The 16,594-nt window shown below is 38.2% G+C and overlaps 1 protein-coding gene and 1 long non-coding RNA gene across 2 annotated transcripts in view; both read right to left on the bottom strand.

Annotated features, from left to right (window-relative positions):
• Positions 1-4,109: 4,109 nt before the first annotated feature.
• On the bottom strand, positions 4,110-10,642 carry LOC310637259. The gene is made up of 3 exons (XR_014491899.1): positions 10,601-10,642; positions 10,173-10,252; positions 4,110-4,138 (listed from the first exon to the last, which is right to left on the bottom strand). It is a non-coding gene; the product is annotated as an uncharacterized lncRNA (long non-coding RNA).
• A 4,659-nt stretch (positions 10,643-15,301) lies between these two features.
• The window catches only part of EFCAB8 (EF-hand calcium binding domain 8), a 51,931-nt gene continuing 50,638 nt past the window's right edge, over positions 15,302-16,594 (bottom strand). The window contains exon 26 of the mRNA XM_083358219.1: positions 15,302-15,657. Coding sequence (XP_083214345.1) covers positions 15,445-15,657 — 213 coding nt within the window. The 3' untranslated portion in view covers positions 15,302-15,444. The remainder of the gene's footprint in view (positions 15,658-16,594) is intronic.

Here is a 16,594-nt window from a genome sequence, read left to right on the forward strand (position 1 = left end):
TGAAATATCTAATTTGAGAAACAAGGGCTGGTTTCAGCTCGTTTGGGCAGCCAACAGACTTCCAGAGTTTGAACGGTCTGCAAAAGAAATTAGCTTCTGGCTTAAGCGAGTGGCAACGTCAGCTTCTCTTGGGTGTTAGTGCACCCTACTGGTAGTAAGTCGGAGTAGTGTTCAGGGAAGAATCGAAGAGCAAAGCAATGGGATCCCTGGCTGGGGGCTTCTTTGGATTTGAAATCCACATATCTTAACATTGCTAAGTTTGAAAAACCCTGGTTTACAGTGTCTCCCATTAGAACACAGAATCATAGAATCACTGAAGTCTGAAACATACGAAGAACGGTTGGTTGCTGGAATTGGAAATGTCTAGTTTAATGAAGAGAAGGACGAGGGGGGACAGGATAGCAGCATTCCACTATCTCAGGGGCTGCCCCAAAGAAGAGGCAGTCAAGCTGTTCTCCAAAGCACCTGAAAGGCAGGAGAAGAAGCAACGGATGGAAACTAGTCAAGGAGAGAAGCAACCTAGAACTAAGGAGAAACTTCCTTACAGTGAGAAGGGCCTTGACTGTACGCACTTTTGTTGGCAGGGTGATGTCTCTACTTTTTAGTGTCTTTTAAATATTTCCAAAAATATTTCTTTCTCTGGAGGGGGCTAAAAGACCCATCTATTTGAACAAGCCGGCCTGGCCTGATGGGGGATATCTTGGGGTTTTAATGGGGATTTTTATATTGTTATTGATTGTTTTAGCTGGGCTACTATTTAATTCTTTTTAATTTTTGTATCCTGTATTTTTTATATGTGCCCTGTTCACCGCCCTGAGTCCTTCGGGAGAAGGGCAGTATACAAATATAATAAATAATAAATAATAATAATAAAATCCCACACTCTTCTCTGCACTCTTTCCAGAGTCTCAGCATCTTTTTTACATCATGGTGACCAAAACTGGATGCAAGATTCCAAGTGTGGCCCGACGAAGGCCACACTTGACTTGATCTTCTTGTCTCGATCTGTCTCACTGGAAAGTATACATACCAAGCCACGAGCATTAAAAAAGAGCCCTATTTGGCCTTCAGCTACTACTCCAACATTTTGACCCTCCCAAAATGCCACTTTGCTCAGCCACAGAAAAAAGGAGAAATGGTGCTCCTTCTTCCGAAAGCTACTCTCACCATTTAGCTACAGATTTGCTACGCCGATGCCGGGCGCATTAAATCACATCTCTCCAGCGTGAGCAGAATAGATCAGTAGGCTGGCCCATGTCTGCTTCTCCTCCATTAAAGGAGGCCGGGTGTTTGGAATGACAAAACGTGGAACGATGCCGCTGGCTATTTAAGAGGCCTTGACACTAATAGGAAATTTTACAACCCAAAGCAGACCTACCCGTTGAAAATGAGGAGTGATTCACGGCGTGAAGGAGAAATATAGATTGGAAGAAAAGAGACTTTAAAAAAAAAAAACACACACATCAGAAATGCTGGCCTCTCCAGATAATTAATGCCTAGGAAATCCTGCACGCTTTGAGCAAGCAAATGGCTCCTAATGCATTCTGCAAACATCAATCGATCAGAATAGTTGGAAGGGACCTTGGAGGTCTTCTAGCGCAGCCCCCTGCTCAAGCAGGAAATCCTATACCAATTCAGACAAGTGACTGTCCAGTCCCTTCTTAAAAATCTCCAGTGATGAAGCGCCTACAAGTTCTGGTGGCAAGCTGTTCCACTGGTTAATGGTCCTCACTGTTAGGAAGTTTTTCCTTAATTCCAGGTTGCTTCTCTCCTGGACTAGTTTCTTGTCCTGACACCCTCCTCTTTGTGGCAGCCCCCCAAACACTGGAAGACTGCTGTCATGTCCCCCCTAGAAGGCTACTTTTTTTTCCTAAACCAAGCCACAAAATGCAAAAGGGTGTAATCCCGGTGGATCTCGTTAGCACATAAATGAAAGCCAGATTGGTATAATGGTAAAGGCAATAGGGTAGAAATTGGGCGATGGGGAGTTCCAGTCCCGCTTTAGGCATGAAAACCAGTTGGGTGATTTTGGGCCAATCACCAGGAGACAGTGAATTATAGTCCCGTCTTAGGCACGAAAGCCAGCTGGGTGACTCCGGGCCAATCATCAGGAGACAGTGAATTCTAGTCCCGTCTTATACACGAAAGCCAGCTGGGTGACTCCGGGCCAATCACCAGGAGACAGTGAATTCTAGTCCCACCTTAGGCACAAAAGCCAGCTGCGTGACTCTGGGCCAATCACCAGGAGACAGTGAGTTCTAGTCCTGCCTTAGGCACAAAAGCCAGCTGGGTGACTCTGGGCCAATCACCAGGAGACGGTGAGTTGTAGTCCCGCCTTAGGCACGAAAGCCAGCTGGGTGACTCTGGGCCAATCACCAGGAGACAGTGAGTTCTAGTCCTGCCTTAGGCACAAAAGCCAGCTGGGTGACTTTGGGCCAATCACCAGGAGATGGTGCGTTCTAGTCCCACCTTAGGCATGAAAGCCAGCGGGCTGACTCTGGGCCAGTTAGCAGGAGACTGTGAGTTCTAGTCCCGCCTTAGGCATAAAAGCCGCTGGCTGATTTTGGGCAATGACCAGGAGGCTGTGGGTTCTAGTCCTACCTTAGCTATGAAAGCCGGCTAGGTGACTTTGGGCCAATTTCTCTCTTTCAGCCCAGCCCACCATGCAGTGTTGTTGTTCTGGGGAAACAGGAAGAGGAAGGTCTGATTGATATGGCATTAGAGCAGGGGTCTCGAGGTCTACCTGTGATCTACTTGTGGTGTTCCTTTCTTAGCTCAGCCGCTGAGGGCCTCCGTTTTCTGAAGCACCCTCATTATTTCTTCCTTTTTTCCTTAATGGTTAAAAAAGAAATCCTATCGTGTCATAAAAAATATGGGCAAAATAATAATAAGTAAGCAGAGATACTTAAGGAGTCGTTTTGCAGTGAACTGGTGCTGAGCGGAACAGGAACAAATGATAGGACCAGACCCTGAAAATAATATAGGAATAACCTGAAGGACGGGGGGCTTCTGAAGTGTCTCAGCAGCAGTTGGGGAATATATGCGAAGCCACGAAATCGTAATTGGCAAATCGGTTTTGCTGCAGAATAATACTGTCAGATGCCGCTCCATAAAATAGGAGTGACAGAGGGCAACAGAGGGTGACAGTCAGCTGTTTGCCTAGGAAAAAAAATATCAGACCAGGAACGTTTTGTTTTTTTCATCGTTTCTAGTTTATAAAATTTTTAAAACACTCCCGCCAACATTGGCAGGGCAAGCCTCTTGGATATAATCAGGGTGTAAACTCCTGCCTTTCTGGCACTGGTCATGTTCCCTAGCTGGGCCCTGAAACCTCTGCACGAAAACAGGCAAGCTCAGAGGGCACCAAGGATGCTACAGTCCTCCTCCTCCTCCTCCTCCTCCTCCTCCTCCTCCTCCTCCTCCTCCTCCTCCTCTTCCTCCTCCTCCTCCTCCTTTCTGCAAACCCTTCTTTCTAGAACTGATGTTGTTCCCTAGTTGGGCCATGAAACCTCTGCACGAAAACAGGCAAGCTCAGAGGACACCAAGGATGCTACAGTCCTCCTCCTCCTCCTCCTCCTCTCCTCTTCCTCCTCCTCCTCCTCTCTGCAAGCCCCACTCCCTTCTAACAGTGTTATCTTTCATCTAGTTGGGTCATGAAATGTCTCCAGAAAAACCCCAAGGTCAGATAACACAGAGGATCGCACAGTTCTCCTCCTCTCTGCAAACCCCCCTCCCCTTCCAGCACTGATGCTGTTCCCTAGCCAGGCCATGAAACGTCTGCCAGGAAACCGCCAAGCTCCAAGAGAGCGCCAAGCACCCATTCTTTAAAAACCAAAAGACGGAAGAGCAGAAACTAGACCAGAACGTCGCTTTAACAAAACCTCTTCTTGTGATCCGTAAACACTTGAACTCTCCATCCTGAAGGGGAGGGGGGGAAACCATGCAAAGATTTCAAGCGTTTATTGTGTGGGATTTTGTCTTCGTTTCTGTTCTTCTCCTTATAATGACTTCCTGCTTGTCCCCGTCCTTTCTCCACGGGAAAGCAAGCGAACCGCCTTTGGCTGCTCCTGAGACGGCCTTAACTCTGCCACGATTTCTACCAGACCATTAGTGGCCTGCAGGAGATGGAGCTGCATCCCTGCAGGGGAAAAGAAGGAAGATGGCTCGTTCCAAGGAGGCTTTATCTGAACTTCTACAGCAACCCGACTGATCAGTTTCCTCCTACTGAGATTTTTTTCTCCTTGAGACAGTAACAGTGGAAGGGAATAGAGTAGAATAGAACTGAAATAAGAAATAGAATAGAATAGAATTAGAAATAAGAATAGAATTCGAAATTAGAATAGAATAGAATAGAATAGAATAGAATAGAATAGAATAGAATAGAATAGAATAGAATAGAATAGAATAAGAAATAAGAAATAAGAAAAGAAAAGAATAGAATAGAATAGAAAATATAGAATAGAATAGAATAGAATAGAATAGAATAGAATAGAATAGGATAGGATAGGATAGGATAGGATAGGATAGGATAGGATAGGATAGGATAGGATAGGATAGGATAGGATAGGATAGGATAGGATAGGATAGGATAGGATAGGATAGGATAGGATAGGATAGGATAGGATTGGATAGGATTGGATAGGATAGGATAGGATAGAATAGAATAGAATAGAATAGAATAGAATAGAATAGAATAGAATAGAATAGAATAGAATAAGAAATAAGAATAGAATAGAATAGAATAGAATAGAATAGAATAGAATAGAATAGAATAGAATAGAATAGAATAGAATAGAATAGAATAGAATAGAATAGAATAGAATAAGAAATAAGAATAGAATAGAATAGAATAGAATAGAATAGAATAGAAAAAATAGAATAGAATAGAATAGAATAGAATAGAATAGAATAGAATAGAATAGAATAGAATAAGAAATAAGAAATAAGAAATAAGAATAGAATAGAATAGAATAGAATAGAATAGAATAGAATAGAATAAGAAATAAGAATAGAATAGAATAGAATAGAATAGAATAGAATAGGAATAGAAAATATAGAATAGAATAGAATAGAATAGAATAGAATAGAATAGAATAGAATAGAATAGAATAGAATAGAATAGAATAGAATAGAATAGAATAGAATAGAATAGAATAGAATAAGAAATAAGAAATAAGAATAGAATAGAATAGAATAGAATAGAATAGAATAGAATAGAATAGGAATAGAATAGAATAGGAATAGAATAGAATAGAATAAGAAATAAGAATAGAATAGAATAGAATAGAATAGAATAGAATAGAATAGAATAAGAAATAAGAATAGAATAGAATAGAATAGAATAGAATAGAATAGAATAGAATAGAATAGAATAGAATAGAATAGAATTATGAGAGAATAGAATAGAATAGAATAGAATAGAATAGAATAGAATAGAATAGAATAGAATAGAATAAGAAATAAGAATAGAATAGAATAGAATAGAATAGAATAGAATAGAATAGAATAGGAATAGAATAGAATAGAATAGAATAGAATAGAATAGAATAGAATAGAATAGAATAGAATAGAATAGAATAGAATAGAATAGAATAGAATAGAATAAGAAATAAGAAATAAGAAATAAGAAAAGAAAAGAATAGAATAGAAAATATAGAATAGAATAGAATAGAATAGAATAGAATAGAATAGAATAGAATAGAATAGAATAAGAAATAAGAATAGAATAGAATAGAATAGAATAAGAAATAAGAATAGAATAGAATAGAATAGAATAGAATAGAATAGAATAGAATAGAATAGAAAAGAATAGAATAGAATAGAATAGAATAGAATAGAATAGAATAGAATAGAATAGAATAGAATAGAATAGAATAGAATAGAATAGAATAGAATAGAATAGAATAGAATAGAATAGAATAGAATAAGAAATAAGAATAGAATAGAATAGAATAGAATAGAATAGAATAGAATAGAATAGAATAGAATAGAATAGAATAGAATAGAATAGAATAGAATAGAATAGAATAGAATAGAATAGAATAGAATAAGAAATAAGAAATAAGAAATAAGAAAAGAAAAGAATAGAATAGAAAATATAGAATAGAATAGAATAGAATAGAATAGAATAGAATAGAATAGAATAGAATAAGAAATAAGAATAGAATAGAATAGAATAGAATAGAATAGAATAGAATAGAATAGAATAGAATAGAATAGAATAGAATAGAATAGAATAAGAAATAAGAATAGAATAGAATAGAATAGAATAGAATAGAATAGAATAGAATAGAATAGAATAGAATAGTATTGAGAGAATAGAATAGAATAGAATAGTATTATGAGAGAATAGAATAGAATAGAATAGAATAGAATAGAATAGAATAGAATAAGAAATAAGAATAGAATAGAATAGAATAGAATAGAAAATATAGAATAGAATAGAATAGAATAGAATAGAATAGAATAGAATAGAATAGAATAGAATAGAATAAGAAATAAGAATAGAATAGAATAGAATAGAATAGAAAATATAGAATAGAATAGAATAGAATAGAATAAGAAATAAGAATAGAATAGAATAGAATAGAATAGAATAGAATAAGAAATAAGAAATAAGAAATAAGAAATAAGAATAGAATAGAATAGAATAGAATAGAATAGAATAGAATAGAATAGAATAGAATAGAATAGAATAGAATAAGAAATAAGAAATAAGAAATAAGAATAGAATAGAATAGAATAGAATAGAATAGAATAGAATAGAATAGAATAGAATAGAATAGAATAGAATAGAATAGAATAGAATAGAATAAGAAATAAGAATAGAATAGAATAGAATAGAATAGAATAGAATAGAATAGAATAAGAAATAAGAATAGAATAGAATAGAATAGAATAGAATAGAATAGTATTATGAGAGAATAGAATAGAATAGAATAGAATAGAATAGAATAGAATAGAATAGAATAGAATAGAATAGAATAGAATAGAATAGAATAGAATAGAATAGAATAGAATAAGAAATAAGAAATAAGAAATAAGAATAGAATAGAATAGAATAGAATAGAATAGAATAGAATAGAATAGAATAGAACAGAATAGAATAGAATAGAATAGAAAATATAGAATAGAATAGAATAGAATAGAATAGAATAGAATAGAATAGAATAGAATAGAATAGAATGGAATGGAATGGAATGGAATGGAATGGAATGGAATGGAATGGAATGGAATGGAATGGAATGGAATGGAATAGAATAGAATAAGAAATAAGAAAATAGAATAGAAAATATAGAATAGAATAGAATAGAATAGAATAGAATAGAATAGAATAGAATAGAATAGAATAGAATAGAATAGAATAGAATAGAAAATATAGAATAGAATAGAATAGAATAGAATGGAATGGAATGGAATGGAATGGAATGGAATGGAATGGAATGGAATAGAATAGAATAAGAAATAAGAAAATAGAATAGAAAATATAGAATAGAATAGAATAGAATAGAATAGAATAGAATAGAATAGAATAGAATAGAATAAGAAATAAGAAATAAGAATAGAATAGAATAGAATAGAATAGAATAGAATAGAATAGAATAGAAAATATAGAATAGAATAGAATAGAATAGAATAGAATAGAATAGAATAGAATAGAATAAGAAATAAGAAATAAGAATAGAATAGAATAGAATAGAAAATATAGAATAGAATAGAATAGAATAGAATAGAATAGAATAGAATAGAATAGAATAGAATAGAATAGAATAGAATAGAATAGAATGGAATGGAATGGAATGGAATGGAATGGAATGGAATGGAATAGAATAAGAAATAAGAAAATAGAATAGAAAATATAGAATAGAATAGAATAGAATAGAATAGAATAGAATAGAATAGAATAGAATAGAATAGAATAGAATAGAATAGAATAGAATAGAATAGAAAATATAGAATAGAATAGAATAGAATAGAATAGAATAGAATAGAATAGAATGGAATGGAATGGAATGGAATGGAATGGAATGGAATGGAATGGAATGGAATAGAATAGAATAAGAAATAAGAAAATAGAATAGAAAATATAGAATAGAATAGAATAGAATAGAATAGAATAGAATTGAATAGAATAGAAAATATAGAATAGAATAGAATAGAATAGAATAGAATAGAATAGAATAGAATAGAATAGAATAGAATAGAATAGAATAGAATAGAATAGAATAGAATGGAATGGAATGGAATGGAATGGAATGGAATGGAATGGAATGGAATGGAATGGAATGGAATGGAATGGAATAAGAAATAAGAAAATAGAATAGAAAATATAGAATAGAATAGAGTAGAATAGAATAGAATAGAATAGAATAGAATAGAATAGAATAGAATAGAATAGAATAGAATAGAATAGAATGGAATGGAATGGAATGGAATGGAATGGAATGGAATGGAATGGAATGGAATGGAATAGAATAGAATAAGAAATAAGAAAATAGAATAGAAAATATAGAATAGAATAGAATAGAATAGAATAGAATAGAATAGAATAGAATGGAATAGAATAGAATGGAATGGAATGGAATGGAATGGAATGGAATGGAATGGAATGGAATGGAATGGAATGGAATGGAATAGAATAGAATAGAATAAGAAATAAGAAAATAGAATAGAAAATATAGAATAGAATAGAATAGTATTATGAGAGAATAGAATAGAATAGAATAGAATAGAATAGAATAGAATAGAATAGAATAGAATAGAATAGAATAGTATTATGAGAGAATAGAATAGAATAGAATAGAATAGAATAGTATTATGAGAGAATAGAATAGAATAGAATAGAATAGAATAGAATAGAATAGAATAGAATAGAATAGAATAGAATAGAATAGAATAGAATAGAATAGAATAGAATAGAATAGAATAAGAAATAAGAATAGAATAGAATAGAATAGAAAAAATAGAATAGAATAGAATAGAATAGAATAGAATAGAATAGAATAGAATAGAATAGAATAGAATAGAATGGAATGGAATGGAATGGAATGGAATGGAATGGAATGGAATGGAATGGAATGGAATGGAATGGAATAGAATAAGAAATAAGAAAATAGAATAGAAAATATAGAATAGAATAGAATAGAATAGAATAGAATAGAATAGAATAGAATAGAATAGAATAGAATAGAATAGAATAGAATAGAAAATATAGAATAGAATAGAATAGAATAGAATAGAATAGAATAGAATAGAATAGAATAGAATAGAATGGAATGGAATAGAATAGAATGGAATGGAATGGAATGGAATGGAATGGAATGGAATGGAATAGAATAAGAAATAAGAAAATAGAATAGAAAATATAGAATAGAATAGAATAGTATTATGAGAGAATAGAATAGAATAGAATAGAATAGAATAGAATAGAATAGAATAGAATAGAATAGAATAGAATAGAATAGTATTATGAGAGAATAGAATAGAATAGTATTATGAGAATAGAATAGAATAGAATAGAATAGAATAGAATAGAATAGAATAGAATAGAATAGAATAGAATAGAATAGAATAGAATAGAATAGTATTATGAGAGAATAGAATAGAATAGAATAGAATAGAATAGAATAGTATTATGAGAGAATAGAATAGAATAGTATTATGAGAATAGAATAGAATAGAATAGAATAGAATAGAATAGAATAGAATAGAATAGAATAGAATAGAATAGAATAGAATAGTATTATGAGAGAATAGAATAGAATAGAATAGAATAGAATAGAATAGAATAGAATAGAATAGAATAGAATAGAATAGAATAGAATAGAATAGAATAGAATAGAATAGAAAATATGGAATGGAATAGAATAGAATAGAATAGAATAGAATAGAATAGAATAGAATAGAATAGAATAGAATAGAATAGAATAGAATAGAATAGAATAGAATAGAATAGAATAGAATAGAATAGAATAGAAAATATGGAATAGAATAGAATAGAATAGAATAGAATAGAATAGAATAGAATAGAATAGAATAGAATAGAATAGAATAGAATAGAATAGAATAGAATAGAATAGAATAGAATAGAATAGAATAGAAATATGAAATGGAATGGAATGGAATGGAATAGATCCCACCCAGCCTTGGGCAACAGATATTTTTTTTCTCACCTCGTGGTAAACAGTGGTACTGCAAGCTTCACAGGAAAAATTGATGGGTAAGAATACAAAAATTCTTTCTTTCAGGCTGACTAGAGAGAAAATTTCAAAAAAAGAGCAAAAAGAGTTTGTAATCGTGAGTCATAAACTGTCAGACACACACATGCGGGAAGTCCTCAGCTTACAACAGCTCGTGGCTGAAAACACGTTCTCCAAGCCACAAAAGAGCCAAGGTTGCCTACCCCTGTGCTAGACTGTTTGGGTGTGAAGGAGTCAGAACGGACTTTGCCCCTTCTCTACCTATCTGGCTTTTCAGTGAAAGTCACGCTTTTGGTGGAAAAAAATGTCCCGGGACTTTCTTCTGCTGTTTAATGCAGTGGGAGCATTGAGAAGAATTCTAGTGGAGGTTGGGGCAAAAGATACCTGCCAGGGATACTCACCACTCAGTGTGTCTGTACACCACGTTCTCAGTGGAAAGACTCTTTCTGCTACAGCGTTCTGCAAAAAGAAGAGACAAAAAACAATAAACTTGGAAGGGACCTTGGAGGTCTTCTAGACTAACCCCCTCCTCAAGCAGGAGACCCTAGACCATTCCGGACAAATGACTGTCCAGTCTCTTCTTGAAAACCTCCAGTGATGGGGCACCCACAACGTCCAGAAGGAAGCTGTTCGACTGTTTTATTGGTCACACTATCAGGAAATTTCTCCTTATTTCTAGGTTTGATTTCTCCTCGATAAGTTTCCATCCACTGTTTCGTGTCCTGTCCTCTGGTGCTTGGAGAATAGCTTTGACTCTCCTGGGGATTGGCCCAAAGTCACCCAGCTGGCTTTCATGCCTAAGGCGGGACTAGAACTCACCATCTCCTAGTGATTGGCCCAAAGTCACCCAGCCGACTTTCATGCGTAAGGTGGGACTAGAATTCACCATCTCCTAGTGTTTGGCAGTTCTAGGTTGCTTCTCTCCTTGATTAATAAATGAATCAACCTCCGTCGAATCAATTTCCATCAGCTGAGTGATGCCTTCAAGCTTGTAGCCGACTCACCCCCATGGCAGACGGCCTGCTTGTCCTAAAGTTGAAGGTCAAAGATGTGTAGAAGGGGGTTGGTGGTCTCCTCTGAACTTCAGGACCTCTCTGATGAAGTTGCTCCTGGCCAAGATGGGGCTGATGGTTCTCTGACTTCTTTCTCCTTTCCAGTTGTCCTGTCTTCCACTGATTCTGTGCAAGAAGAACTGAAAAATTACCTGAAGGGTTTGCCTCTCTTAATTGTGTCGGGACACTTCATTGAGTGAGTATCTCTCTGCCCACCATTAAAAAAGGGGAGGGCCCAAGGTCAAAGGGCATTTGCGCGCGGGGTGAATTTCGAGCCATTTGGTGACTTGTGGACTTCGACTCCCAAGAATTCCTCAGCAACTCTGGGAGTCGAAGTCCACAAGTCACCAAAGGGCCACGTTTGAAGACCGCTGTTTTACCTCTTGTCCTGCCTTCTGGTGCTTTGGAAAATAGGTTGAGTCTGAGTAATATCTCTGGCCACCTGTGGGGCCTTTCTTTTCTGTTTTCCATCTTGGGACAGCCACCTGTCTAAGATGGTCTAGGTCAGGGTTAGGCAACCTCGGCTCTTTTATGACTCATGCTGACTCAGGAATTCTGGAAGTTGAAGTCCATGAGTCATGAAAGAGCCGAGGTTGCCCACCCCTGGTCTAGGTTCTCCTGCTCGAGCAGGGGGCTGGACTAGAAGACCTCCAAGGTCCCTTCCAGCTCTATTCTATTCTAAGGTGGAGCAACCTTTGCTGACCAGCAGCCCATTTGCTCTTAGAAAAGCCTGCTGGGAAAATGGTCTTCTTCAAAAGAAGGTTGTCCAGAATGGGCTTCTCCAACTCTTTCCATCCTACTTGCAGAGGAATTCAGAACAGAACAGAACAGAATAAAAGAGTTAAAAGGGACTTTGGAGGTCTTCTAGTCCAGCCCCCTGTTCAGGCTGGAAACTCTATACCATTTCAGGCAAGTGGCTGTCCAGTCTCTTCTTAAAAACCTCCAGTGTTGGAGCCTTCACAACTTCTGGAGGCAAGGAGTTCCACTGGTTAATTGTTCTCACTGTCAGGAAATTTCTCCTTAATTCCAGGTTGCTTCTCTCCTTGATGAGTTTCCCTCCATTGCTCCTTGTCCTGCCTTCTAGGGGCTTTAGGGAATAGGTTGACCCCGCTTTTCTCTGTAGCAGCCCCTGAGATATTGGAACACTGCTATTCAGAAGCAGTGAATGCTCCAACACTGGAAGTTTTTAAGAAGAGACTGGACAGCCATTTGTCTGAAATGGTATAGGGTTCCCTGCCTGAGCAGGGGGCTGGAGTAGATGACCTCCAAAGTCCCTTCCAACTCTGTTATTCTATTCTATTCTATTCTATTCTGTTCTGTTTCTATTCTGTTCTGTTCTGTTCTGTTGTTCTGTTCTGTTCTGTTCTCCATTCCATATTCTACTCTATTCTATTCTGTAATTCTATTCTGTCTATTCTAGTCTATTCTATTCTAGTCTAGTCTAGTCTACTCTATTCTACTCTACTTTACTCTACTCTGCTCTGTTCTGTTCTGTTCTAATTCTATTGTATTCTATTCTAGTGTCGGGGTGAGGGACCCCTTGTTTCCAATCCTTTTCTCTGGTAAAGTTCCTTTCCAGTCAAGTTGAGTTCATTGGTGCACCCATGTAAGGCTTACCAGAAACTAAAAAGGGTTAGGATAGGAGACCACCAGGTACAGGTCCATCATTTGAGAAGCTGAGAATTGACCCCACTGGAGGACAAACGTGGTGAAGTTAGATTTCTGAGCCTTGTTTGCAAAGCATCTCCACTTGATGGGCTTCACCATCCAGGAGGGAGAAGACCTGGGCCACCCAAAAGGTGTTGGGAAGGCAACAGGGAACATCTGCCCCCCCCAAGCATGTGCATGAACATCCCTCTTGCATAGAAGAGCAGTCCTGCATGAGGTCACATCTCTGGCCTTCCTCCCCCCCCACTCCCAAATGCATTTTCACTGATGACTAGCCCCCACCTAAGTAATCTGGGCATCTCCCAAGAGGATTGGGTGCTCTCAGCCATGCCAGGATCTAAGGAAACTGCCGGCTGCCCTATCAATCAATCAGAGCTGGAAGGGACCTTGGAGGTCTTCTAGTCCAGCCCTCTGCTCAAGCAGGAGATCCTATGCCATTTCAGACAAGCAGCTGTCCAATCTTTACTTAAAAGCCTCCAGTGATGAAGCACCCACAACTTCTGGAGGCAAGTCGTTCCACTGATTAATTGTTCTCATTGTCTTATTTGCCTTATTTCTAGGTTGGTCTTCTTGATGACTTTCCATCCGTTGCTTCTTCTCTTGCTTTCTGGTGCTTTGGAGAAGAGCTTGACTCCCTCTTCTTTGGGGCAGCCCCTGAGATACTGGAAGGCTGCTATCATGTCCCCGCCTCGTCCTTCTCTTCACTAAACTAGACATCCCCAGTTCCAGCAACCGTTCTTTTTATGTTTTAGCCCCCAATCCCCCTAATCATCTCGGTTGCTCTTCTCTGTACCCTTTCTAGAGTCTCAACATCTTTTTTTGTAATGTGCCGTAGTATTTTGTAATGTGATGCAGTATTCCAGGTGTGGCCTTACTTAGGCCTCCCGATATCCATTCCCGCCTCTTAACAGGCTGTGGCCAGGCTCAGAAGATCAAAGTGGAGGGACAATGGTGGCTAATGAAAAGCCAGCCGGTGCCAGCAGAGGATGGGGACAGACGTCAGCATGCCGAGGTGAGCACGCAATTCGGCTCAAGGTCATCAGGTCCATCCCAGCCTGGCAGCCACGCCGATCGAGGAATGTGGGAGCCAAATAAGGCCAAGAAATGGCCTGGCCTTGGCAGAAAAACAACCGAAGCTTCACTTGCAAGCTCTACTCGCTCTTTTTTTCTCACCCAAGGGCCACGGAAGTTACCCAGATCAACCCCTTGCCCTGGGGGGCAGTTTAGATTAAACGTCCCAGAGAGGGGACTGTCGAGACATTATTTGAACACACCTGAGAATGGAAAAATTCGCCTTTACCTGCTGTGACTGTTAGGAATGACTCTTTATCTAGCCATGATCATGAAAAGAGGGAGGGAGGGAGGGAAGGGAAGAGGAGGAGGAGGAGGAGGAGGGAGGGAGGGTGGAAGGGAGGAAAAGAAAGAAAGAAAGAAAGAAAGAAAGAAAGAAAGAAAGAAAGAAAGAAAGAAAGAAAGAAAGAAAGAAAGAAAGAAAGAAAGAAAGAAAGAAAGAGGTGAGAGAGGGAGGGAAGGAGAAGAGGTGGAGGAGGAAGGAGGGAGGGAGGGAAGAAAGAACGAAAGAAAGAGGAAGGAAGGAGGGAGGGAGGGAAGGAAGGAAGGAAGGAAGGAAGGAAGGAAGGAAGGAAGGAAAGAGAGAGAGAGAGGGAGGGAGGGAGGGAGGAAGGGAAGGAAGGAAGGAGGGAGGGAGGGAGGGAAGGAAGGAGGAAAGGAAGGAAGGAAGGAAGGAAGGAAGGAAGGAAGGGGAGGGGAGGGGAGGGGAGGGGGAATCTTTGTACTCAGGATTGAACTGAAGTGTCTTTGGTACTCTCTGAGCCTGTAAATGCACAAACTCAGAAGAAAGTGAACTCACAAACCCGTCAGACGTTACCTTCGCTCCTACTTGCAATGTGTTTTGGGGAGCTTCAGATCAGCCACGGTGGGAAGCAGAATACCGGATTCCAAAGATCAGGCCTGATCTTGCAAAATCTTTGTTGCATTCTTTATGTCACTCTTTGCCAACTGGTAGCCCTCCAACACGGGAAGTCTTTCAGAAGAGATTGGACAACCGTTTGTCTGAAAGGGCACAGGTTTTCCTGCCTGGGCAGGGGGCTGGACTAGAAGACCTCCAAGGTCCCTTACAACTCTTGTCATCCTAAGCTGCCTATACTTTGTTTGGATGAGCCAATTAAGCTTTGAAAGCACAAAGCAGTGGATCGGCCCACTTTCCTTTGATAAGACCCTCACATACGTGCTCCAGAACCTCTGATCTTTGAAAAGCTGGCTTATTTATTCCCCAGCCTTGAATGGCCTTCTCCGGCTGGAACCCTCCCCCCTGCTTCGGGCTGGAGAGAGACCACGCCAAGCCACGGACTTTCACTACTTAGGTTTATTTTCAAGCTTCAGCTGCTTAAACTCTTTGCAAAAATAAAAAAAAAATAGTCTTCTGCAGGAATCCGGAGACTCGACCGGATCAGGGGCTGAAAAGTTTTTGCAAATCTGAGCTCCCGCCAGCTTGGGCTGGCGGATCAGTCCTTGATAAAGAAGGCGTTCCTGCGCACCATCATGTTCTTCAAAGTGGGCTTCATGACGCCAGTCAGGGCCATCCACCGTTTGCCCTTCCGGAAGCCCTTGATGTCGGCCAAAGCCTGCATCTGTTGGGCTTCCGCCAGAACATCGGGGATCTGAGGACTGATCACCGGGTGAAGGTCCGTGTACTGGATGCAGTGGTAGATCCGTGGCTGCGGGGAAGAAAGCCTGGTTACACGTGCATTGTCTGACCCGCTGCGACTTAAGCCTCTAAACGTGGGTGCTTAAGTTGCGGCAGCCGCCCCAAATGCCAATACAATCCAGGGTTGCATAAACCGAGGCATAGAATCAAGATCGCGCAAAGTATTAGTACCGCTTGATAAAACCCCAGTGAGACCACACCGGGAATCCTGCAGCCAATTTTGGTCACCATATCACAAAAAAAGATGTTGAGAGTTTGGAAAAAATTCAGAGAAAAGCAACTAAGACGATCCGAGGCCTGGAAACTAAAACATACGAAGAATGGCTGCAGGACTTGAGTTTGGCTAGTCTAAGGAAAAGAAGAAATAGGGGAGACACGATAGCAGCGTTCCAGTATTTGAAAGGTTGCCACAAAGAAGAGGAGGGGGTCAGGTTATTCATCAAAGCACCTGAAAGCAGGACAAGAAGCCACGGATGGAAACTCATCAAGCAGAGAAGCAACCTGGAACTAAGGAGAAACTTCCTAACAGTGAGGACAATCAACCAGTGGAACAGCTTGCCACCAGAAATCGTGGGCGCTCCATCACTGGAGATTTTTAAGAAGAGAATGGACAGTCACTTGTCCAAGATGGCATAGGTTCTCCTGATTGAGTACGGGGTTGGACTAGAAGACCTCCAAGGTCCCTTCCAGCTCTATTCTATTCTATTCTATTCTATTCTATTCTATACTATTCTATTCTATTCTATACTATACTATACTATTCTATTCTATTCTATTCTATTCTATTCTATTCTATTCTATACTATTCTATTCTATTCTATTCTATTCTATTCTATTCTATTCTATACTATTCTATTCTATTCTATTCTATACTATTCTATTCTATTCTATTCCATTCTATACTATTCTATTCTATTCTATTCTATTCTATACTATTCTATTCTATT

The sequence above is a fragment of the Vipera ursinii genome (genome assembly GCF_947247035.1).
Source record: "Vipera ursinii genome assembly, chromosome: 3".
Classification (NCBI taxonomy): Eukaryota; Metazoa; Chordata; class Lepidosauria; order Squamata; family Viperidae; genus Vipera; species Vipera ursinii.